The following is a 23,803-nucleotide window of genomic DNA, read 5'->3' as shown; positions in this document are numbered from 1 at the left end:
AAATTCACATCTCAGCCTTTAATATTTGTTTACTGAAGGGCTGGAAGCAACTTCAGCATTTTTTTTTAATGTATGTCAACCAATGCAAAATGTTTACTGTAACTGTGTAAGTGTGCCCCGGTGGCGCAGTGGTTAAAGATGCCGCCTTGCAACACTGGGGCCCGGAGTTCGAATCCCCCCTGTGGCGCAAGTGGTAGAAGTGCCGCTCTGCTACACAGAGGCTCGAATCCCGGGGGCTGGACTCGATGATCTCTAAGGTCCCTTCCAACCCGCATGAAACTATGAAACTATGAAACTATGAAACTTCTGAAATTAATGATTAAGTCTACACTGAACAGTAGTTAAAAGAACAACTAATTTAGCTGATGCAGTAACTAGATTTTACTGATACGGAACAGCTGATAGTGTTGTTCGTGAAAAGACTGCGTTAAAATTCTTATGGTGCTCAGATTGTTTAACTTCCCAAGCAGAAACTGCACAATGTTCAGCTTTGTTCCCTTCACTTAAAGTAGAGTACAGGTATTTTAGAAAATGCTCTGATTCTGTGTTGTTGTGGAAACGAGTGCCCTTGACTTACTAAAGAAAGATTCTGAGGATGTGCTGTACTTTAAGTGCTCGGCTGTTTGTTGGACCAAGACCTGCTGCTTGAAGGGGCATGTGGAAGTATGAAACCAAGTGTAATACTGCCTAAAGCAAGGTGGAATTGGAGGCAGTCACTGTTATGACTAGAATGATAATTGAGCTAGATTTCCATTGTTAGTTGAAGTGCATACATGTGCTGTCAGTACAAGGAAAAAGAAACTGAAGAATTTACCCCTGATGTCTTGGGTTAGACTGAGAATAAAACTTTACTAGGAAATGATTTTCTTATGGACAAACAGCTTGACCAAGTGTCTGTTCTATTCTATTGGCTTATCCCACAGATCTTTGCATTGAAACACCGTCCTTTGTTTTATACTGTATGTTGGGAGAGCCCTATCCTTACAGATAGCCTGAGAGTGCTGCCACTTCAGGACTGCGCTGCATACTCATACCCACCTCTTGCAATTATTTAAGAGTTTCTGACAGTCACATTCATGGCAGAGATCATTGATGAAGTGCTGAATGGTGCCCTCTGCAATGAGGAAGCTGGGGAATTTTCCTCTTTTAAAACTGAGAATTCATTTGTGTGTTTGAATAGTTCAGTACCACTGTCTTGATACAATGGAAGAGAAACTTAGTTGTCTGCATAATTAAAATCATGTTGAACTATGCGAACTTGCTCATAGGCCTATTGAAAAGCCATAATACTGCCTTGTGCTTGGTGTGCTTTTTGCTACTGCTATGGGTATCCTCTATGGCAAGTTTACTAGCATTTCTTGTATGGCTTTCAGGATGAGATCAGTACACACCACCTTCTTTTCCCCCCAAAAAACATCTATTTGTCTCACTATAATAGGAATTGTAATATCTTTGTTAAACAGGTTTAAAACACTTAATAAAAGGGCTGGAGAAACTTGTGTTACCTATTTGGTTCATGAAATGATGGTTATGCCTCAGACTGAAATGTCTTTCACTGAAAAGGCGGTGCAGTGTTAAGTGCTGTGTGCACAGTATGAAGCTGCTTATGTGGGCCTTGTGCTTTCTTCTGTGCTGTTCTTAAATAGAATAGGAACTTCTGGTGGTATTTTCTGCTGTCTTGCAAAGAAACAGAAACATCAGTTCGTGCAGAAAGATGAACTGTTAACATGGGAAGGGATCATTAGAAATGGAAAAAATAGAGTATATTTCATACATTCACATAAACAGACCTCATAACGGAGGTGAGATGAGGGAGTAGCAGGGCTCTGGCTCATCTTTCTCTAAGAACTTACCATTTTTCCCTGAAGCACATTTGTTTTGTTAATTCATCTGTTGCATTTCCTCAATGAAAATTAAACAGAAGGCTGAGCAATGGCTGAGAAACAGGAAGGATCTTAAACAGTGGCCATATTGCTTGCTGCCAAGGCATGTACCTTGTTGCTTTTTGTGTTTTTCTCATCTATGAAATGTGAGTGGTGTTTATATTATGTATCATGCAGTGTTATGCAAGTTAATTGTGTAACGTACATAGTCCTTTGAAGATGAAATGAATGATACAAATGTAGTACAAAGCTTACTGATGGTCTCTGTCAGGTGTAGGGCGATGTGCAGTAACTGCAGGCACACAGCTGGGAAGCATAAGGCAGAGGCACTTTAGCTAGCAGCATGTAAATTGACTTCAGTTGAGCAGCAGGGTAGCACATTCACATGAATTTATCCCATGCTGACAAGCCCTGCAACCTGGCACAGAAACATACAAATGCTGCTTCTGAACTAAATCTGTTTGCCTCGTGGTATTTGAGGCTGTGTGTGTCCAGGAGAAGAAGCTGAAGTACAAGCTGTGCTGGCTCCCATTGCTGACCTGTTGGTCAAGTGCCAATGTAGTGTGAAGGGAAAGGGAGGAATGAAATAATGGAGATGTGTATGCAGCTTCAGAATGTGAAGTTTTAATTAAGCTAGTAGTTGTGTGACAGACCAAACTGGGCTAGAGTGACAACTGTTGCTTGCTGACACCTTTTAGCAAAGCCTGGGGGTAAGTTGGGTTAGTATTAATCCTCTTGATTTCTTTCTAGTCTTGTGTTTCCACAGTTGAATCTTTCTTGCCGTTAAAGTAATTTGACCTGCTCAAGGGACCTACATGGGAAAGTTATTGCCTGTTAGCAAATGTAATGAGTCAACTTATCGTTGTTTACTAGCAGACATCTTGGCTGCTTGCTGTGAGTTCTGCAACCAAGCAACATCATGGTGTCAGCAAGATTTTACTGCATCTGAAGTAGTCTTACCAGCTCCCGGAGTAGTGTGACTTAGATGAATAAGTGGTGTATCTTACTTGGAAGGTCAAATGAAAGAAAAATGTTTTTAAGTCTCCTTGGTGGATAAGGCACAGAAATGTGTATCACTTCCATACCAGCACTGCTTAACAATATCAAATTTGACAAGAAGGAAAGGTAGGGCTGTGTTTGAGGTTTTGTGGTAGAAGCTGAATTGTATCAATCTGTTCTTGAGAGACTACAGAAGCATCAAGTCAGGTGTTACCTAATTTTTCAGGGGGAAATAGTTGATTGCTTCATTTTGAAGGGTATATGTCTCTCCTCCAGAAAACTCAACTATTTCCTTTACTCCTTAACTAGTTTTTTCCCACAGAAATCAGAAATTACAAAGTTTACCATGGTGCTCAATTTTAATCTGTTGCTATATGGAGTTAACTTATTTCCTCTAAAATTATCTTGCAGGTCTTAATATCTCACGACATGTATTTCCTTGGACTGTTGTCTTTGCTTGTTCTGCCAAGCAAAGCCTTCAAGACAAATTTTCCTGATGAAACTATTGCCGAGCTTTCTGTGAATGTTTACAATCAGCTGCGAGCTGCAAGAGAAGATGAGAATATTCTTTTCTGTCCTCTGAGCATTGCAATAGCCATGGGAATGATAGAGCTTGGAGCCCACGGAACTACTTTGAAAGAAATTCGACATTCATTGGGTTTTGACAGCTTAAAAAATGGTAAGGACTTTTATAATCATGCTTTACAACAGGTTTTTAGACTTAAAGAAACAGCTGGCAATGCTTCAGCAACTGTGGAAATGACCTGATGATGTCCATTAATCAGTAGGCTTCTTGATGTTCTGTGTGATGGCCTGAGCGTGCTGAAGCATGCTTGAGTGGATTCTGTGTGAGCAGCAATGCTAATGGATGATCCTGGCTTGGGCACCTGAATCTCAAGTGATTGCAGTATACTGTTGATCATAGTTTATCTGTAAAGTTAAGGATGCTCTTGCCTCTAGAGTTTTAAGACTTGTGGAAGTATCATTTTTTTTGAAGGCTTATGATAAAACCTGAAAAAGAAAAGATTGCTTTAAGCAGCACTGCTTAGACGTAGAACTTGGTAATAAAACTAGAAAGTCCATCTCTTACTTTGAAACTTGTTCTTGTAGGTAGAATGTGTAGATTTTAGCCTAATGTGTCTGTAATGTTCTGTTTGCAATGTAATATGGCATACAGGCTAATATAGGAAATATCAATGTCTTGGTTGTTTCTGCATGATACTTCATGTACTTTGGGAGCTGGAACTAGGTGATCTTCAAGGTCCGTTTCAACCCAAGCCTTTCTGTGATTCATATGCACCTGTCATCCTTGCTGAGAAACTAGAAGCATTTATTTAACAGAACTATGGTACTGCAATATTGTGGGATGAGCAAAAAGTCATGCATCTGGATGTAGTGTTGCAGAGTGCACACTCAATGCCAACTGTTCTGATTTGCCTTCAAATGGAGATAAATGAATGGGGGAAAATATTTTAAAGACAATCTTTACTAATTTTGATTTTGGAATAATGAAAATCTGAATGAAATTGCTTGTTTTTAGGACTCATTGGTTACTAAGTCCCCTGTGAATGGGTGTTGAGGAAGGAATTCTGAATACAGTTCAGAAAAGAACAAACTTTGTGTGCTGTACCTGTATGCAGTTGATAGCTTTCTGTAGAGATTACAGTGCACGTTGAACTCTCAGATTTCTCTAACAGTAGATAAATTAACTCCTTATCTGTAACTTAAGAAGCTATGTAGTGTATTTGAGCTACATTCATTCATTCTTCTTGACACAGTGCTCATGATAGCATTCTGTCAACTTGAGCTTGAAATATTTGCATTGCATATGCTTGCAATTGCATTCAGTTTTTAAGTTACCTTGTGAAGAAAATTAGAATGTTCAGCTTCAGGTAGGCACTGCAGCAGTGTGAGCTTTCTATCTTCAGGCAAGCTTTTTAGAATCCTTTTGGCTGTGAGGACAGTTAGGTTTCTGTGGCATTTAATCTGATGCTGTCACTGCCAAAACTCCTTATTACCGAAGCAAATGATCCATGCTATATCCTGGGAAATTCTAGACATGTCTTGGAGTGGGCATTTTTGCAGGGGCCCTAAGCGTTAGAACTGAGCACTTATTTTTCTTTACCAAGCTCCTGAATAATTGGGTTTTTTTAGAACATAAGGTAAATCTGTTGGTTTGTGGTGACAAAACATAGAAGTATAACTCACAAGAAGAATTTAGTTGCTTGATGTTGAGAGGTTTATCACTGATTATCACTAGGTCTGGTGGGGTTCAAATGGCTTATTAACATTGATAACTATAAGTTGTTGAAAGAATAAGCTCTAAATGTGTTCTGCTTTGCAGATTGTCTTCTCAGATCTGAAGGTGTTCAGATTTCAGTCAGACTTCATGTGTTTAACTGTTGGAATTGGACTTCCTTCTTAAAATGACTGAATTTCCAGTGCAGAGCTACAGAGTTGTTTTCTGAAGTGCTCTCACTGAGTTTGTATTTCTTTCCTCAGGTGAAGAGTTTACCTTTTTGAAGGACCTTTCTGATATGGCAACTTCTGAAGAAAGTCATTATGTTTTGAATATGGCTAACTCTCTCTATGTTCAGAATGGATTTCATGTCAGTGAAAAATTCTTGCAGTTGGTGAAAAAATACTTTAAAGCTGAAGTAGAAAACATAGATTTCAGCCAAAGCGCAGCTGTAGCTACCCACATCAATAAGTGGGTAGAGAATCATACAAACAGTAAGTTTATGTGGTTTCTATTTCCTGCAGTAAGTATTTTTATTTCTGGAGTTATGACACTGAGGTTTTTACCTTTTCATCTTTTTTGTTTCTCTACTCATAAAGGGAATTGTAGCATTAATCCTGCCATGGCAAAAATATATTGCCATCTGAAAAGAAGTAGTGTTCTAAGTAACATTAGCCATTTAATCATATGGTAGGATCTATCTGAATAAATTTTCAAGTGTTACTACTGTGCAGTACCTATAACATCTATTGGAGGAACACATTTTAATGGTAGTCATTTAAAATTTTTAATACTGATTTCTCTATTAAGTTACAAAAAGGTATAGGTAAGTGCCATTGTTAAATGCTAAGCACTTATCTACAGAGGGCTTATTGGCCTGTGCTTTGGCCCTCTTGAGGACTGAAGAACTGAGAGGTATGAGTTATGGAGAAATGGAATGCTAATGAATACTAAAGGTTACTTCAAGCACAGAACGAGACCCTGTGATCTAATCTTTCCAATGTGCGGTTATGAGATAACATGTTTAGAGAGTATTTGGTTGTAGAAATACTGTCAGAGTTCTGTAACAAAAGAAAAAAAAAAAAAGAAAAAAAAAATTGCAGTGGAAGGGGAGAAGCAAGCGCCGAATTACTGATATAAATGTACCTATTTAGATCCGGTTGGTGCAGCACTTCAGGATTCTTTTAAGGAATTAGCACCTCAATGTTTTATGTGCGTTTAAGGATCCATAATGCTTTACAGGAAATCTGCAGCACTAAAGTTGAAAGACATCTTGCATAATATGTTCAGTGCATTTAAAAAGCATCTAGATTTTTTTTCTATGGGAAAGCCACTTATTGTGGTAAATTCTACCCTTTATCTCAAGCTACAAAAATAGAGTGAATGGAAGTAATGCAGCTGCTTCTGCAGAGCTTTAGGAAAGCGTGTCTGAGAGAAAAGCAGAATTCTCTTTGAAAAGAGCACCCAGATCTCATGCTTAATGCCTGCCACATCTGCTGACCAAGCTCGTAGCCATCACCTTGGAAAGAACTGTTGAGCTAACAAAGGCAGCTGTTGGTCTCTTAGCATTAGGTTGCGATAGTAACAGTCCCTCAGTCTAATCTGTGAGCACTAGATCTCATTCCCTCCTGCCTGCCAGTTCTGACAGAGAGGGCTCATTTTCTCATTAGTTAAGGACTACAAGACAGTCAGCGTTCCAGTGTGTTTAAAATGATGGGAAGCTCAGAGTAGAAAACATAACTGTCAAGGTTTCTCTGGACAGAGAAAATTCTTAATGTACATCAGTGTATTAACAAGATGTGACTGAAAAGCTCAAGAGAAAATGTACTAAATAATAAAGCTCGAGCATATTGCTTAATTTTTTTTTTTCCCAACTGTAGAGTAAGTATGGGTCACATCTCATTTCTAATGATGTTCTAGTTGGGATGAAGTATAAACAGTGACCTGTAACAAATATTGCCATATGATACACAAATTTCTCATCAGTTGGTAGGTGTCGTGGTCCAAAAAGCAGAATTTGTAGTTTAAACAATGCATTAAGGGATTAATAACCAGGCTGAGGAATGCTTATTTTTAACACTTTGTACTGCAGTGTCAGTTAAAAATAGATGAATGAGAGGCATCTGAACTGGGCTATAATTTGTTGAGAACACCAACAAATGTGGTTTTGTTGAAAAGGAAGCTGTTTAAGATGAGCTTAAGCAGGTAAGACTGTATTCTCATATAAATGACTTCTATAGGAATAGGAGTGAAGCAGCTGCCATGCTTAGCTGACATACTTCCCTTGTGTGGAACAGATGCTGGATGTCTCTCTTGTGCTTTTCAAGTGCTAATATCAGTGGAACAAATGCTGAGAATCAATACAGATTAGCCTTTACTAATCAGTGAGATACTACTTGATTAGAAACCAAGAGCTTAAAAATTAGCCTAGGTGAAGTTCCAACGGGTATACATGTCAAACATCCACTTTTAATTCTTCTTTGGATCAGAACCAGAATGTAAAGATGATCTGGTGTGAAGAGGAATATGCTGAAATGTTTTACAACACCAGTGTAAATAGTGTGACTTCCTTTTCCCCATGATTTAGTTATGGAATATATTTAAGTAGTGATACAGTAACAGTTAGCTAACATGTCCTTGATGGAAAGATTTGTGTGCCTACACTGTGTCTTTAGGTTCTCAAAATGCTGGTGGTTTAATCAGAGATTTAATGGAACATCTGAATTGGAAATTACATGATAGCATAGCTTTTTATTTTGTTGCTTTTTTTTTTTTTTTGAGCTGTCTTGATTTGATTTAATGCTCTGTTTGACATAAAGACTGACAGTTGTGTTTTTCTTCTTAGATATGATCAAAGATTTTGTGTCATCAAGAGACTTTAGTGCTCTAACTCATTTGGTTCTCGTCAATGCAATCTACTTTAAAGGCAATTGGAAATCACAGTTCAGACCTGAGAATACAAGAACTTTTTCTTTCACTAAGGATGATGAAACTGAAGTGCAGATTCCAATGATGTACCAGCAGGGAGAGTTTTATTATGGTGAGTTGGAGATGTAGCAATTTAAATCCAGTATGTCTTTCCTTAATATCTTTGTTGCAGTAGTACTCGTTTGTGTTCTTCCACATAGAGCTTTGAGTATGTTTGCCTAGTGTTTTTACAGTATGTGTTTATACATTGTACCAGGCAGCAGTGTATTCAGTGGTTTCGTGATTGCTGCTTAGGTATGTTGTAGTGCCATATGATGAATTTCAGAACATTTGTTTTTCATTCTATTTACAATTATAGAGCTATATCTGCCTTTCAGTAAAATATTATTCTTGTCTTAAGTATTAAAAGTAATAGGATGGATTTTAGGGTAGGCTTCTTTATTGTGGGGGTGGCTATATGCTGGAGCAGACTTGCTAGAGAGGTGGTTGATGTTCCCATGCCCCTCAGTGTTGAGGAGGTGTTTGTATAATGTCCTTAGTGATATTTTCCAATTGGTAGTTCAGTAGTTGTGTTCTGATTTAATTTTTCTAGATCCCTTATATTATATTCTAAATAAATACAAAGTCTTAATATAAGGATGCTTATCCATTACTGCCCTAATGTCCTTAGATGAAATGAATTCTTCATACAGCAGAGCTAATGGTTGTTTTTATCTTGAGCCTGAACTCCAAATGGATTCTACAGTGTCTGCTGTTGGCAATATTTTACTGTCTCATTGTTAATAAACTGTCTCTTTCTGGAAGAAAAACTCTGCCCATTTCCATGAAGGTCTTAGCTTTAACAGCTTCTAGACTTTGCTTGCTAAATGGAAGTTAGGTGGAAGTTAAGTAGCAATTTCAGAGGCACGATTACCTGCAGAATGTGATTGTACGAGCTTACCTTGTTTAGGAAAGGAAATATGAGACTTAAATCCTATGATGAAGGAACTGACTTGTTTTTCTTTACAGAATAGAGGGTCCCTTTTAACTTCTGTATTTAGTCATCATTACCTACCTCTTATCTTTCCTATATCTCCAGTAAAAATGAAAGAGCGTACTTCTAATAGCCTTTCCCTGTTTTTCTTGTAGGAGAGTTCAGTGATGGCTCTAATGAAGCAGGTGGCATCTACCAAGTTCTAGAAATACCATATGAAGGAGATGAAATTAGTATGATGATTGTTCTTTCCAGACAAGAAGTTCCACTGGTCACATTGGAGCCACTTGTCAAAGCCTCATTGATTAATGAGTGGGCTAACTCGGTCAAAAAGCAAAAAGTCGAAGTATATTTACCAAGGTGAGAATATACTGCCATGTCATTAAAAGGGGAAAGGCTGTGTTCAGTTGGGATGGAATAAGCAGTATCAGTAAAAACTGGATTCTTGACCAAGTCTGTAGTTATTTAGCACCTACATGAAGGTTGCTGTGACAAGATCTGGTGGTATACAGTGCATAATAGTAGTTGTTTGAGCAACAACTTAAAGCTGCTTTCACATCCCTTCCAGGTATAAGCTCTAGGAAGGAGAATTTCATCAGAAATATATCTACTGAGTGATGGCTCCCTTTTTATTGCTGAACTCATTATGGTTATTTCTGTTTAGATAGGAGCCATACAAATATTTCAAGCTTGAATCAACTAAGCTAAAATGTTTCATTTGGGTTCTAATTAGATTACTGTTTGCTGCTAATTCAGAAAGTTTTAATCGTATATGTAGATGCAAACAGTTGAGTATTGAGAGGTAATTTCAATCAATGTCTTTCTTAGATGTTACCAGGGTTGAGCTCATTTTCTTTAGTGGACCAACGAAATTGGCTTATTTGTAGACATAAGCTGCATAAACTCAAATGCACTGTTACCTTTCCTGGAATTTTCATCTGCCTCTAAATGTGTACCTCATTTGTGTACTCCTAAAGGTCTGTAATGTGTGGCTTCATCCTAATAGTCTTCAAAGGATTCATAATGATTTCACTGATTTTTATTAAACTGCTTATATAACATAGTAACATACTTCTGTAGTTACTGTGTTTTTTGTTGTGCTGTGCTACAGCACAAAGCAGCAGAAAAAATGAACCATGGTGAACCCTTCTAGTCACAGAAACTATTCTTGTTTTCATTTGGAAGTGTGGGTTATGTTGCACTTGTAAGGAACAGAGCAAAATCCTTTGAAGGGATGAGAGGCTGCGGCTAAGCTATTTCTCCTTCTTTCACAGTGTGTGTTACTAACAAATTAAATGAGACTTCCATCCCTTAAGCTTCTCTTTTATAACTGAAGTATTTCACTGCCTCTGTATCAGGTGCTGGTGCTTGATATGTTTCTCCTGTGTATGAGATGCCCAGAATCCAGAGGTCTATGAAAAATAAGCTTCTGAATGTAGGAAGTTAAAGTATCTCAAGTTAAATAAGTACTGTTGGAATGGTTCTGACATTAAGTTTTAGTAGGCAGTTTTAGATTTTAGTTTTGTTCTTCTTAACCTAAGGCAGAGAGTTCAGGGTTATATGTAGCCAGAATTTCAGACATGAGTTTGTGGCTGAGTTGAGGCTGTTTTTGTGTGGTCATATAACTTATTTATTCTGTACCGAACAATTCCTACCTTAGGCTAGTTTTCATGCCTGTCACATTCATCTAAGAACCTCCAGAAAAATTGCTAAATGCTTTTTGAATTAAGGTTAAGCAAAGGCAAAACAGGTACAATTAGGTTCTGATTACTTTCAGCAATTTCCAGTTACGAGAGCTCTCATGAACTTGAAATACCACACAGTAACAGTGCAATTTCCTTATAAAAATTAGAAAGATTAATTGCATGCTCCCAAGGTGTTGGATTTCCATTAGAGATTCAGAGTGGATCTGCAGGATTTTATCAATGCTCTAAATAAAAACTTCATAAATATTTTATGCTCTGACTCAGGAAAGCATGTTATGAAATGTGGCCTGCAGGCTCTGTCCACTGAGAAACTGAAAACAGCAGAGGAATAAAATTAATTTTTTATATCCTGAAAGATGCTATCAAATTATAAAGTGAACATTTTCTAAACTGTAATAGGGCCTGAACACAGCTGAAAGCACAGTTAATCACAACACTGTAATTTCTGTTTGCATTATCTATGTGCAAATTACTCTTTTTAATAGCAAAGGAGAAATTTGAACAGAATTGTTAAATTCTTTTTCATTTGCAAATGTTTGCAGTTTAACCCAGTCTAAAATGATCAACGTTCTAATCCAGTTTCTTCGTGGAATTGAAACAGACCATGAATCTAATATGCAAAACTAACAGTTTATTTGAAGAACACGAGGAGCTACTCTCTAATATTGTAACAGACTGCAGAGCACCCATTGAAGACTATCCCAGTATGCTTGGTTTTCTACATTGGCTGTCCTGCTTTACATGACGATCCTTCTTTATCTGAAAGTTTTGTTTCTCTCAAGGAAACAAACCATGTCCCTTTATGTTCTTTTGAGTCCTGTTTGATGTGGTCATATCTTGTGGTTCTTGAGATAACAGCCACAGAAGAGGAACAAAGCTGTGTGCTGTTGCAATACATACGTAGCCAACATCTTCAGCCTGTATTTAGCCCTCACAGAAGCACCTTGCCAGAGAGAACCGTAACATGCCTTGATCTGCCTGGTCAGAACAGCAGTACTGTGGGATTTTTTTCTTGTTTTATTTTCTAGCTATTGAATTATGCAAGCTAGTTCTAGCACCTCGGGACAGCCTTGCTGAAATTCTGTCTGAAAAGTTGAAATTGATGTTAGCTGGCAGCTCTGTATTATAGGTTGCTTATTGGGCTGAAATCGCAATTCAGATCCTTAAGGCCTGTCTTCTGAGCAAGAAATTGTTGATTTCTCAAATGCAGCCATTGCCTGGCTTTTTGTTCTGCAGAATGTAATATATTAGAACCAAACTGAGAATCGGGCATTTTTTGCTTTTTCTCACTCAGGACTTTTAGTAAGCCTTGAAATTATAGCCTTTGGGATGAGTCACACTAGGCTGTAGTTATGCTTTTATAACTGGGAAGCATACTCAGATCCCCTTGATTCTGTAGATCTTGAGCACCTAGGGACTCTACTGGAAACTCAGCATTTCAGCAGAGTTGTGTGGCCTCATGCAAGATGAAACCATCTTTTCTCTTGTCTTAAAGTCTATTAACTAGATTACTTGATACATTTTAAGCTTTATAGAAAACCTGAAGTGTTGGGTTGCTGTAGCTGTGAACAGTTGTTCATTAAGGTAAAGGATGACAGGATAGATTTAGGTTGAATGTGGGGAAAAATTCTTACGCAGTAACAGCTATGCTATACAACAGTTACTGAAGCTCCTATTTCACATTGTCTCTGAATTTCAGTTGTTTCCTAGAAATTTTAGTCCTCTAGTAAGTACTGCTTACCTTGGTTAACTTTCTTTTTTTCTTTCATTTTTCAGGTTCACAGTAGAGCAAGAAATTGATCTGAAGGATGTATTGAAAGGTCTTGGAATTACAGAAGTGTTCAGCCGTAGTGCTGACCTCACTGCCATGTCTGGTAAGAGGAGATATATAAGTACTAAAATCATCCACTTGAGGATAACCAATGTCTTTTCAATTAAAAGATACCTGCTAGCAAACTTCTGATCTTCCGAGATGTTTTGTGTGGTGCAGGGTTGTTGTCTATAGGAGCAGCTGAGGTGGGTGAGCAATCCATTGGATTGGTAGGGAGTATTTTTGAACTGGGAGAGGTCACTTTAAGATATCATACTGGATCTTATGAATGTGCGGGAGGCAGATCTGTGTTAGAGCAATGTGTGGCTTCAGTGCCATAATATCAAGTGAGGCTTATTAGGTAGTTGTCCTCTTTCTTCTCCAGAGGGCATTTCTTCATGGCATTAAATGCATTAAATACTTATATGATTGGTTATCCCCCAAATACCCTCTGTATGTAGGTGTAACAGGAAAGAGTTGTGAAATGGAAACATGCATGCTGTTTGTCTAGTCCAGTAAACTGTGAACAGTTTCAATTTGAAGTTGAGATATCTAATACTTCAGGTGGAAAACAGATGTTTAAGCTCTTAATACCTCCTGAAATGTATGAAAGTGTTACAGAAGGTAGCTGTGTTGCTGTTGCTCAAATTCTTGTATGTAAAAAATAGTAGCCATATGAGCAGTATATTTAGCACAGTCTGTCTAGACTTGTGATGTGACAGACCAGAATATTCTCTATCTAGAAACATGTTACCAGTGTGGGTTGACTGATGTTCTTGTAATTTATGCTTATATACTTATGCTCTGTATATGTTTCTGCTCTGTGGGTTACTGTCTAATCAGCCAGAGACTTGCACAGCTGATGGGAAGTAGTTCCGAATTGTCTGTTCCTGGAAGCAATCATGCTGGTGGATCTTGTTCAGGGTAGTAGTAATGAAGTATAAAATTTGCAGCTGAAGCATTTAGAATTACATCCTTTTCATTTCTGCTAAGTTAGAAACATTGTTCACGGGCTATATGTAGCCTACTCTGCTATTTTGCTGCATTTCCTTTTCCTGTGAAATTATAAGAGAAGCTGAAATTAGGTAATGTGAAGAGGATTTGTGTAAACGAATGATGCTTCCTTAATAAATTTTTCTGACAAATATTAGAAACTTGTTTTTACAAATAGCTGGATAGCATGTTGGGTAACAAGGAAGCTGAGGCCATTAGTTTATATGCAGCTCAGTGTTAGCACTTTGGGAAACTTGCTGTTGTATGAAAACTGAAATCCAGATATTTGATTCAGAACACCACTAATTTAGGGAGAAAATAAGGAGACTGAAGAATCTGAGAAATTCTGCTGTATAAAAGAATTCTCTTCCCCTTCTCCTGTTGCTGTTGGCTTTGAATTGATGTCAAGGGAAGTCTGTGATTTCAGCCGCCCTAATTCTGTAATCAGATCCAGGTACAGACTGTTGTCTTCGGTGAAATTATGTGAGTTCAGTGGCTATAAATGAAATTGGAAGATTACAGAATTTTCCATCTTTAGTATCTTTTACTTTTTACACTCAAATGGAAAAATGGATCCGGATGAGTCAGGTTTACCTCTCAGGATGTCTGCGTTGTGGCAACCACAGAGTATTAATCTAGATGCTTGCTTTAGATTTAACTTTCCTGCAGAAACTGACAGTTTGTGCAGGTGAGGAGGAGGATGTTCCTGTTTGACTACCTGGTCCGGAGTATTTGACTCACAGATGTTGTTTCCATCTCTGATTTGATCTTGTGTTCATAGTAATCAAACTTGAAACTTAGCAAAAAACAAATTTTGAAAGAACTTCCAGTGTTTGGGATTTTATAACTTACCCAGACTTACAGTTTGATTATCTTGACACTGAGAATTTCAGCAAGTTTCAGACTGTTGTGCTAAAGGTCAATTTCTCTTCCAAACGATTGTAATATTTTTTGCCTTAACTGGCAACTGCTCTTAAGATCAAGGTGACCTGTGTCTCAGTGAGCTGTTAAGTGTTTTTAATGACTGATTTCACAATATTAAATAATTGGAAGAGCACCATCTCAGTAAATAGTTCTTCACAGTCTTGTCTGAGGTAAGTGTAATTTTTCTGGGGCATCCTGAGCTAGGAAAGCCAATAAATAAACCTACATGCTTTTCTTTAAAATGAGACTTGCAGAGCAACCGTTTGGCAGCTCTGAGTAGGAGTTTGCAAGCATATGGAGTGTAGTGACAAATGAAATGTGATGCTAACAGAGTCACGGACATTAGAAATAAGCCTCAGATCACACCTACACATTAATGGCTATCTAGACAAGGGTCTTGCAGAAAGCCTAAACTCTGTGATGCCGAATGTTCTTGGGGCTTTTCTGAGTAATAGTTAACAGAACACATTGGCCCCTTAGAAAATCTTGTTTCAGAAAAGCTACTGGGGGGAGATGGGGAAAAAGATAGGAAATACTCAGGTAAGCTTCATCTCTTCCTCTTTTTAAGGGAAAGACATAAGTGTTGTGTATGTGATACTGAGTTCATTCAGTCACTTGGCAATTACAAAACACAGTAAAGAGAAAGATATTGTCACCTAGTGCTGTCCCTGCTCTCCATATGGAAACTCACTTCAAGGAGGGGTGTAATAGCAGCAGTATAAAACAAATTGTCTAGAAAAAGGAAACCGGTATGTGAAATTGCTATTTTCACCATTCAAGGACAAAGATATCCATCAGGGTGAGAGGCAAGAAATTGGAACCAAATAAAGGTATGCACTTATGGAAACCTTAACCACAGACATTTGGGTATGGTTTGAGGTTACGAGATTGGGATTAAAAAAAAAAGTTGCTTCAGCACAATTAAAACTGTTCACACTACATTGACTAAAGACTTCTTACACCTTCTGTAGATTAGAAACTTGGTTTAGGACATAAGTTGTGTGCTGCATGACAGGATGTTTTGCTCTTGAGAGTAAGTTAAGCTGTAGTTTTTAACTGAGATGTGTTATTAGTGTTTATTTAGTACAAAATAAATACAGCTTATTTAGTACAAAATAAATCTGGAGATATTTCATCTGTTCTTTAGTGGTGCACTTTGTATTCCTGTTAACTGTATATTATTTTCTATACTTAGAACCAGAACACATTTACAACTTGTCTCATTTAAATAGCTGATGGTAAATATTAGTAATATTTGTGTTGGTTGAGTTAGGGCCCAATTTCATAATAGTCAATAAGCTCATTAGATGGAGACTGATCTTTTAAGGTGCTGAGTGTTCAGGCTAGAAATATACTTCAGAGTAACATAATGCCGTGCTATGCAGCATCAAACATACAGGGTTAAAATAGGGAGCATTGCTGTATCACAGGTCACAGGAGCAGGCTGAAGTACTGTGATAAAAGTCATGATAGAAGGGCCGGGATTAGGGTAAGTGGAGTATTTTATTATTAAATATCTATGCTTAAGAAAAGAAGCTCTGAAGCAGCATTTTTCTACGAAGGCTGCAGAGTTCATGTTTTCTTCTGTTATGTCATATTTAACTCAAATGCTCAATAGAGCTTTAAAATGTTCTCAAAGCAAAAATAGCAAAACATAACTATCCTGGAATGAAGAAATGTGCTGAGGTGACCAATAAACTTACCAGGAACCCTGATAACCTGACATGTTTACAAAGTCAGCACATATGATGCTAGACATGCAATTGGGGTAAGGTTTGTATGGGTCTGTCACCCTTTCTGGCCACTGGTATCTTCCGTACACCATCACTTCTGTATATGATCATGCATGTCCTAGGTTTATTGCAAAATACTTCTTGGAAACATGAACCTTAATGATTTGTAAGAATGAGAGCTTTGGAGGATGACCATTTAACACTCTATTATACTATTTATTCAGTTATTTTTAATAGACAACGCTGAAGGTTTAGAAGAGCTGTTAATGTTGTCTTTTCTGGTGGTGTTTTTGTTAATAGCAAGGGATACAAAAGCTGTGGGAATCGTTTTGTTTTCAAGATAGATTCTGCATGCCCCACATTCAAAGGCAACAGTGGGAAGGAATTTCATCCTAGCTCTCTAAGTAACATTGCTGAAAGCTTGGCTCTTATGCCTAGGATTTCTAGTATTTAGAAGTCTGTTATGGTCTGTTCCAAAGGGAATCATTTAAGGCTTCTGCTGGTGGTATTTAAGGTCAGCAGAGGAACTGTGAGATCTAGTTTGATTTTGAGTGCATATAGCAGTAGTGAGATCTGAGGAGAGGCATCTTAAACTGGTGTCTCTTGTGGCTTAGGTTTGTTAGTGTTAGAGCTGCTGGCTGCAGTTGTGGATAGCAATTAAAAAAATAAGTCCTAATTTTTCCTTCCATACTCAGCCTTCAGCTGCTGTTTTGGCATTGAATGTTTTGTTAAGGATCAGAAATGCAAAAAAGTATAGCTGTCTCAGTGGGGTGGTTAGATTAGATTTTCATGGTTGGGTGACTTCCTGTTGAGTGCTTTTATTCCTTTCCAACTCTTAACTGTGTTCTGTCATTACTGTGGATTTTATGCAGGTACAATAAATGTATATCTAATCCTCATTATGTCTTACTGATGAAACTTAGTCAGACTGATTAAATGATGTTATGTATGGCTTCCTGCAAGCTGCTGACTACTCCAGTAGGTCTGATCAAGATCTGATCATTTAGATGATGAAGAATAGTGGAGCATCCACTCACTTAAGCAAATGTAGGCTTGCACCAAAACTAGAAAATGGGGGAAGAAAAATGGAAAACAAGACTGATGCAAGTCTTCTGCACAAAGCTCTTATCTGTTCTGGCTTGGTGTAGAAGGTGGATAATAGCGCTAAGGTAAATTTTTCACTCTCACTGTAGAACTGCTTGAAATAGATATCTTTTTTTCTTCTCCAGATAACAAAGAACTCTACCTTGCAAAGGCATTTCATAAGGCTTTCCTAGAAGTTAATGAGGAAGGATCAGAAGCTGCTGCCGCCTCAGGTACCTAATTGAAAAACAGAATGAAATGTTGTTCTAAGTTAACATTTTAACTGTTTTGCTGAAATTCCAGGAAGCTAAAAAGTATGTAGTGTGAAGGGAGCACAACAACTAAACTGGTTTTCAGAACAGAATTAGAGAAAACTTCTGTAGTGCTTACACATGGTTTGTTTCACAGTCGTGAGGCTCCTGTGGAAAATCTGTTTTGCTTCTAAGTGTCAGGCCGGTATGAACTGTTTGTTCTTCACACAACTTAAGCACTCCTCAGTTTTGGTGTACTAATTAAGGATGGTCAAAAGTGTTTGATCCAGAACACTTGGGACAGAGTTGCTGCACTTGTATTTTAATAAGCTCATTTAGAGAGGCAAGATTGGAAGTGATAAATGGAAAAACTTAAGTTGTCGGTATTGATGTTACGAGACCAGATAGCTGATTTACATGGTTATCATATGCTTTTCCTGAAATTAAGTTAGGTTTTGTATCATCAGCTGATTTTCTACTTGTACTGGAGGAAAAGATAAATGACTTCCTTGCTCATAAATACCAGTAACTAGCTTGGGTTGTAACATTAAGATGGACAGGGATTGCTGGCATGCACGAGTCTTTACTGTCAGTACAGTGGAACTGTAAAACTAAATGAAACACTGGGAAATAATGCCCTCGAGAAATTCATGTCTTACCAAATAAAAATAATGAAGAGCCAAATCCTACCTGATTCCTATTTAATTTTACCCTTTCCCTCTGCTTTTTTTGAAGACTGAAGTGAAGCTAAAAGCTGCAACATCAGCCCAGTTAATTGTTGCATTCCCTTTATGTGTTAAGAGTTATCTTTTCCTATCAAATATCAGCTTAAAGCCAGCAGTACTGTCCAGCATAATACATTTCATTTCTACAGGGATGCATGATTCCTTTTAAGTTTCTTCATCTTAGAAGCTGCTTCCTCAGCCTGGGAAATTGTATCACTCCATTTTTAATTACTTTAATTTAACATAATTGTGCCATTACTCTGTAGGTCTCAATTTTGGTTAGGTTGTTCATGCTATTTCTTGGTTACATTAAGTGCTGGAGTGTAGGACTTCACTGTTCATGAGCTTCAAGTATGTTTCATTAAGAGCAGGGGAGAATATGTAGTAATATTCAAGTTTCCTGTTCTTTGTCCTTCAGGAATGATTGCCATAAGCAGAATGGCAGTACTGTATCCCCAAGTTATAGTAGATCATCCATTTTTCTTCCTGGTCAGAAACAGAAGAACAGGTGAGACTTTCATTCCTCCATACTTTGCACAATGCGTTGTCGGGTATGAAAGAAAATTGCATATTTAGAACAAATTCTCTTCATGTTCTAAGCTTTCTTTCATTTGTCTTGGAGTAAACATTGGAAGACTGGCCCTTTCTATGTCCCCCTAGTGTTTCTTTGAGCAAGACACCAAAATCTGGTATAATTCTGAATAGTACTTATTCTGTGATTAAGGAACATGAAGGAAAACCCTACACTTTGCATCAAAATGTACTATTACTCCCCTGAATGGTCATAATTATTGTACTCCATAAGCACTTGGCACTTGTACTGAGACCAATAAGCTGTGTTCCCAGTACCAAGTGATTTGCATAATGGACAGAGATTACAGCAATGAATAATTCTGTTGTACTCTTGAAGTGTTCTATGGCAGGCAAGAGATGAGAACAGCACTTGCAAAATGGGCAATGATGAAGTAATTCCTTAGTTTCATATTTATCTTAATGATGTGGATGTGGCTGGTATGCAAAACATTATTATACGGCCACAGACTATCAGATGGTTCTGTGTTCTGGCATCTTAACTGTTCTACAGACAGGTGAAAAAATTGTAATGGTTATCCTTATTCACCATAATATTCTAAATGCTTGTGATTGGTTACTACTTATAAGCAGGCATAGAAATATAACAGCATGGAGGCTATAAATGGTGGTTAAATAGCTGGGGAGTAGTATTTGTATAGAGAACTCTTGTTTATTCCAGATTGTGCAATCCACAATAATGAACAAGTATCTAGTAATAGTTCTGGTAATAATCAGATTAGTATGGTGGGTTTTTTTCATGCTCACTTAATTCCTTGATGAATGTTATTCACCAGTTCAGAGTGGAGAGGGTGTGAAGTGGTTAAGGAAGTCTGGTTCAGCTCAGGTCTGGCTTCAGTTAGGCTATCTGCATCCTTAGAAACCCTCCCAGTCTAGAGAGCTCTGACTCCACATCAGTGGCAGTATTTCCATGAGGCTTTACCAGAACTATTGGAATTGAAGTGAATATCTGTTTTGATCTGTGGTGGGTTTTGAATCAAGCCTTTAGAATAACCTGAAGGGTGCTGAAATGCAGGCAGTGTCCACTGTTCTTGTCTGTGCACTATATAACTTCTGAATACAAAGAAGTCCTTTTTCTTTAGTGTTATTGATCCATACAGTTTCACAGGCACCAAATTCTAACACAGATTCCTATAGAAATTCTTTACCACATGGTCAAGTATTCAGTATTCATCAGCTTTTAACTTCAGCATTTCCTTTTAGTTCTAATGACATTTTCCCCTTCTCCCTTTTGCCACAGGTACTGTGTTATTCATGGGGCGGGTAATGCACCCTGAAGCAATGAATACAAGTGGCCATGACTTTGAGGAGCTTTAACTACTGCCAGCTACCAAAATGAAGGAAAAAGCACATCAAGTTTGAAGTTTATGTATTTAAGGTTTGCTGTGTTCTCCCCCCCACCCCCTAAGATATTGTTTAAAATGCTTTCAGATCTATGTGCAAGTGAGTTTCCAGAGGAGAAGTTCACAGTATTAAAATAATGGTTTTGTTTTTGTTACTGTGATTGCCGTGTCCTTAAAATAAAATTGTGTACATGTCGACAACTGTTTCTTGTTCTAGTGAATTGTAAAGTAAAAAAAGTCTTGCAAATCCATAATTCCTGAATTGTTTACAGTGCAGAGACTTACTGGATCGATGAGACAGGAGTACAATGTGCTCAGCTCTGAGTAATCAAATGACAAACCTTCATGATTTATAGTTGAGCTACATCTGGAAAATGTAATCTTGTAATAGTAAACAGACTGCAGTGTGCTGTCTCAAAGTTAATGGGAGAATCTAAACCTAATGGATTCTGTCTGAGAACTGTGGTAGACTGTGTAAACTCCAACATCTGGTTCTAAAATGCTGCTTTTATGAATGCTCCTGCATGCAACTCCGTGATTCACCTTCCGTAAGTGTTGATACCAATAAAGTTTGATCGCATGAGTATTTCAAGCCAGTCAGTGTAGAATAGCTCTGTATGTCCAAATTAAAATAGTTGAACAGTCACACTGTGTGAACATTTTTCTCCCCAAAAGTAATTGTTCTGCTTTTAACCCGAGCTTTACAGCATCTCACTTTGGTGGTTAAGAATGATCTTAAACATTTTCTGTATTTTACTTTATTTTCTTAATTTGTGTCTGAAGATGTTTAATTCATACAGAACAGCATAATACTATTTGTTCCCTAAGTTTTTGTGTGTTGACAAACAAAGGAGAATGACATTACAAGTAAATGTTACCTTGTGAACTAATTGTAATTTCCATTTTCAAGTGATCAGCAGGCAGGCATATAATTCCATTCCTCACAGTGCTAAACATGAGATGAATAGAAGTTATCAACAAGGTAAGAGAATAGGAAAAAAGGGTGAAGGCTTTTGAAACAGCATAAATATGGACTTCTAGATAAGTGGGACTTCAGTCAATAGAAGCTTTGTCTTTTACATTCCATGGGAACATATATTGGCTAATTGTAACTTTTACTAAGGGGCTTCTCTGGTTTGTATTCAGTTCAAAACAGACTAGATACTGCTAACAAAGCTATTCATGCAAGGAGAACTTGCCAGGTTTGACACATTGTTCGTTCTTTTATCCTGCTGGTACAAATCTTCCAGGACAGGGCTACAAAGTGATGAATGATCTCTGTGGAGGCTGGTTAAACTGCCTCAGACAAAGGGCATTTGAGCACATATCAAGCCTCACCTCCTTGAACTGTTTAGAGCTATAGCACGGATGAAAAATGAAGCTCCATAGTAGTACTTCAGGTACTTTGTTGTTTCATATTACCTATAGTGTATATTAGTCTTAATTCTGAATTTTTTTTTTTAATTGAATTTAAATTATAATCTTAATACTGTACAGGTGAGAGATACATTTTACACTTGACATTCTCTTTGCCTCCAAAGTAGAAGCGGAACTACTTAAACCAAAATAGAGGCCTAGTCTCAGAGTAAGTCCAGCTCCTTTCATGCAGTTACAGAAGGGCTGGTTCTAAATGTTCAGGTGATATACAGAGAACCATTTAACGCATCTAAAAGTAACCAGTATGCCAAGGATCTCCTACATTTTTGACCTTGTCATGAGTCTGAGTTTCATGCTGTTATATACATCTTAGGCAATTTTTGCGGTGCTTTTTGAAGCACCTCATTGTAGAGGAATTTATTGTAGAAAGATAAGAAAAAAGCAGGTAACTCTCAGTTGAACTTATTCCTAGTTCACTGAAAGGTCTTCCTGGCTGATTTTGTCATCTTTACACTAGGTTCTCACAGTGTAGGTGCTCCTTACCAAGGGAAGACTTTGAAGATAGACTTGACCTAAAGGAAGGACAACTGCCAGTCAGAAGGATATCAGGCAAGTGCATGTAGAGCCCTAGCAGTTAGTCTGAATGTAGGTACTAATTGGAATAAGGCAGTCTCCTGTGCCAAGTCTGAATCTGCTAATTGCCTCAATGGGCATATTAGAAAGCAAGCAGTAACAAGAGTGCAAACACTAGCTATCTCCTTTCATATTTGCCTAGTTCTAGCAAAACAGTTATTTCCTGGTTTTTTGGAAATAAACAAATGTTTTCCAGTAATCTGAATGGGTTTATTACCAAATTATGATGTTTGCAAAGAGAGCAGTTCTCAAACTATACTTTTTTTTCATTGATATCTTAAGTATTGTTGCCAGTCTATTGAGATACATAATGTTCCATTGTGTTTTTAATCTAGATTTTGTATATTCTTTTCAGTGGTACTATTGCTTCTGAGCCAAGACTAGCAATGATTCTTTTTGTCCTATTGGTTTTGTGGTAAGGGGGGGTTTGTTAGTGTCCCATATGCGAGTTTAGGTGTGTAGTTCTTTAAAGTTTTGTATTTTGTGTTGGGGGTTACATCAAAAAATAAATTCTGAAACTCTATGTGCTGTGTGAGTGACCCATGATACCAGTGTCTGTCTGCATCACAGGGCTGCAGCAGTTTAAGCACAAGATGCAGTTCCCTAATGCTGTCATCTCTCTGCCTCACATTTCTCTCCTGGAGTGCTGCTGGAAATGCTGTTGCTTATTTTTAGTATTGATGCTATGACTTGAAGCTGGTTAACGATAGTGATAAGGTCATTTAAAGCTTGGGATTTTCAGCAGCAAACATTCTTTTTTTCTGAATTAGTACTTCATTCAAACAAAGCCTTGACATGTTCTACACAATAGAATGTTAATGTTCTTCCAAGCAGTAATTTTTCACTGTCTTCCCTGAATCTTGATTGAAGTTTTTGTTCATTTTTTAAGTATTTAACCAAAACACAACCACCCACTAAGGTTCACAGGAAAAAAAAACTGGGATATTATTGAAAATAGTTAACTTGTTAAATAGGGTGTATACATGTGTACTTCTTAATGGAAGCAAGGCTGACTTCAAGCCCAGTTTCTGGCTGTGATCATATGTTACATGCAAGTGTGTTTCATTTAATGTAATTCAGCTGCAGACTTTGATATTGCAGTAAGAACCATGTTTTGCATTTAGAATGTGATTCACCCTACTGCAGTGTTACAGAATTGCACAAGCATGAAACTGGACTTTTATGGGACTGAATGAAGCATGATATTCCTCAAGATCATAGGGTTATACCAGAAATAGAAGTTAGTCAACATTCCGGTGGCTAATTCCTCAATGATGGACAGAAGAAACCACAAGATGTCACTCTATCCTAAGAAGCAAAGAAGTACTTCCTTGTAGGGCAGTAATCCTAGGGGAATATTGAGAAGCTGAGCGTCCTGATAAGAGCTGCTTGTAAGTTTTGGCAAATAAACATGATTTCCTTGTATGTTTGAGGATGTAATTAGATACAGGTGTCTGACATTAATAATTGGAAGTGTAATAACTATTCTGAACTTCTCCTTGTGTCTTGATAATTGATTGCTGGATTAAGTCCATTGTTTTAAGGCTTGGGGTTCTTGGCATTATATTTTTATTCCTAGAGTCATTGCACAGATTGATAATTTAGATTTAAG

The 23,803-nt window shown here is 37.6% G+C and overlaps 1 protein-coding gene across 2 annotated transcripts in view; it reads left to right on the top strand.

Annotated features, from left to right (window-relative positions):
• SERPINI1 (serpin family I member 1) overlaps nucleotides 1-20,827 on the top strand; it is a 35,318-nt gene extending 14,491 nt beyond the window's left edge. For both annotated transcript variants that reach the window (XM_015872005.3, XM_015872006.3), the window contains exons 2-9: nucleotides 3,294-3,561; nucleotides 5,385-5,615; nucleotides 7,967-8,161; nucleotides 9,178-9,382; nucleotides 12,505-12,602; nucleotides 17,418-17,504; nucleotides 18,666-18,755; nucleotides 20,079-20,827. In XM_015872005.3, the coding sequence (XP_015727491.1) occupies nucleotides 3,312-3,561; nucleotides 5,385-5,615; nucleotides 7,967-8,161; nucleotides 9,178-9,382; nucleotides 12,505-12,602; nucleotides 17,418-17,504; nucleotides 18,666-18,755; nucleotides 20,079-20,155 (1,233 nt within the window). In that variant the 5' untranslated portion in view covers nucleotides 3,294-3,311 and the 3' untranslated portion in view covers nucleotides 20,156-20,827. The remainder of the gene's footprint in view (nucleotides 1-3,293; nucleotides 3,562-5,384; nucleotides 5,616-7,966; nucleotides 8,162-9,177; nucleotides 9,383-12,504; nucleotides 12,603-17,417; nucleotides 17,505-18,665; nucleotides 18,756-20,078) is intronic.
• The last annotated feature ends 2,976 nt before the right edge of the window (nucleotides 20,828-23,803 follow it).

The sequence above is a fragment of the Coturnix japonica genome, chromosome 12 (assembly GCF_054131305.1).
Source record: "Coturnix japonica strain WE chromosome 12, WE-NBRP24, whole genome shotgun sequence".
Taxonomy (NCBI): domain Eukaryota; kingdom Metazoa; phylum Chordata; class Aves; order Galliformes; family Phasianidae; genus Coturnix; species Coturnix japonica.
This window is presented reverse-complemented; position numbering and strand designations above follow the sequence as displayed.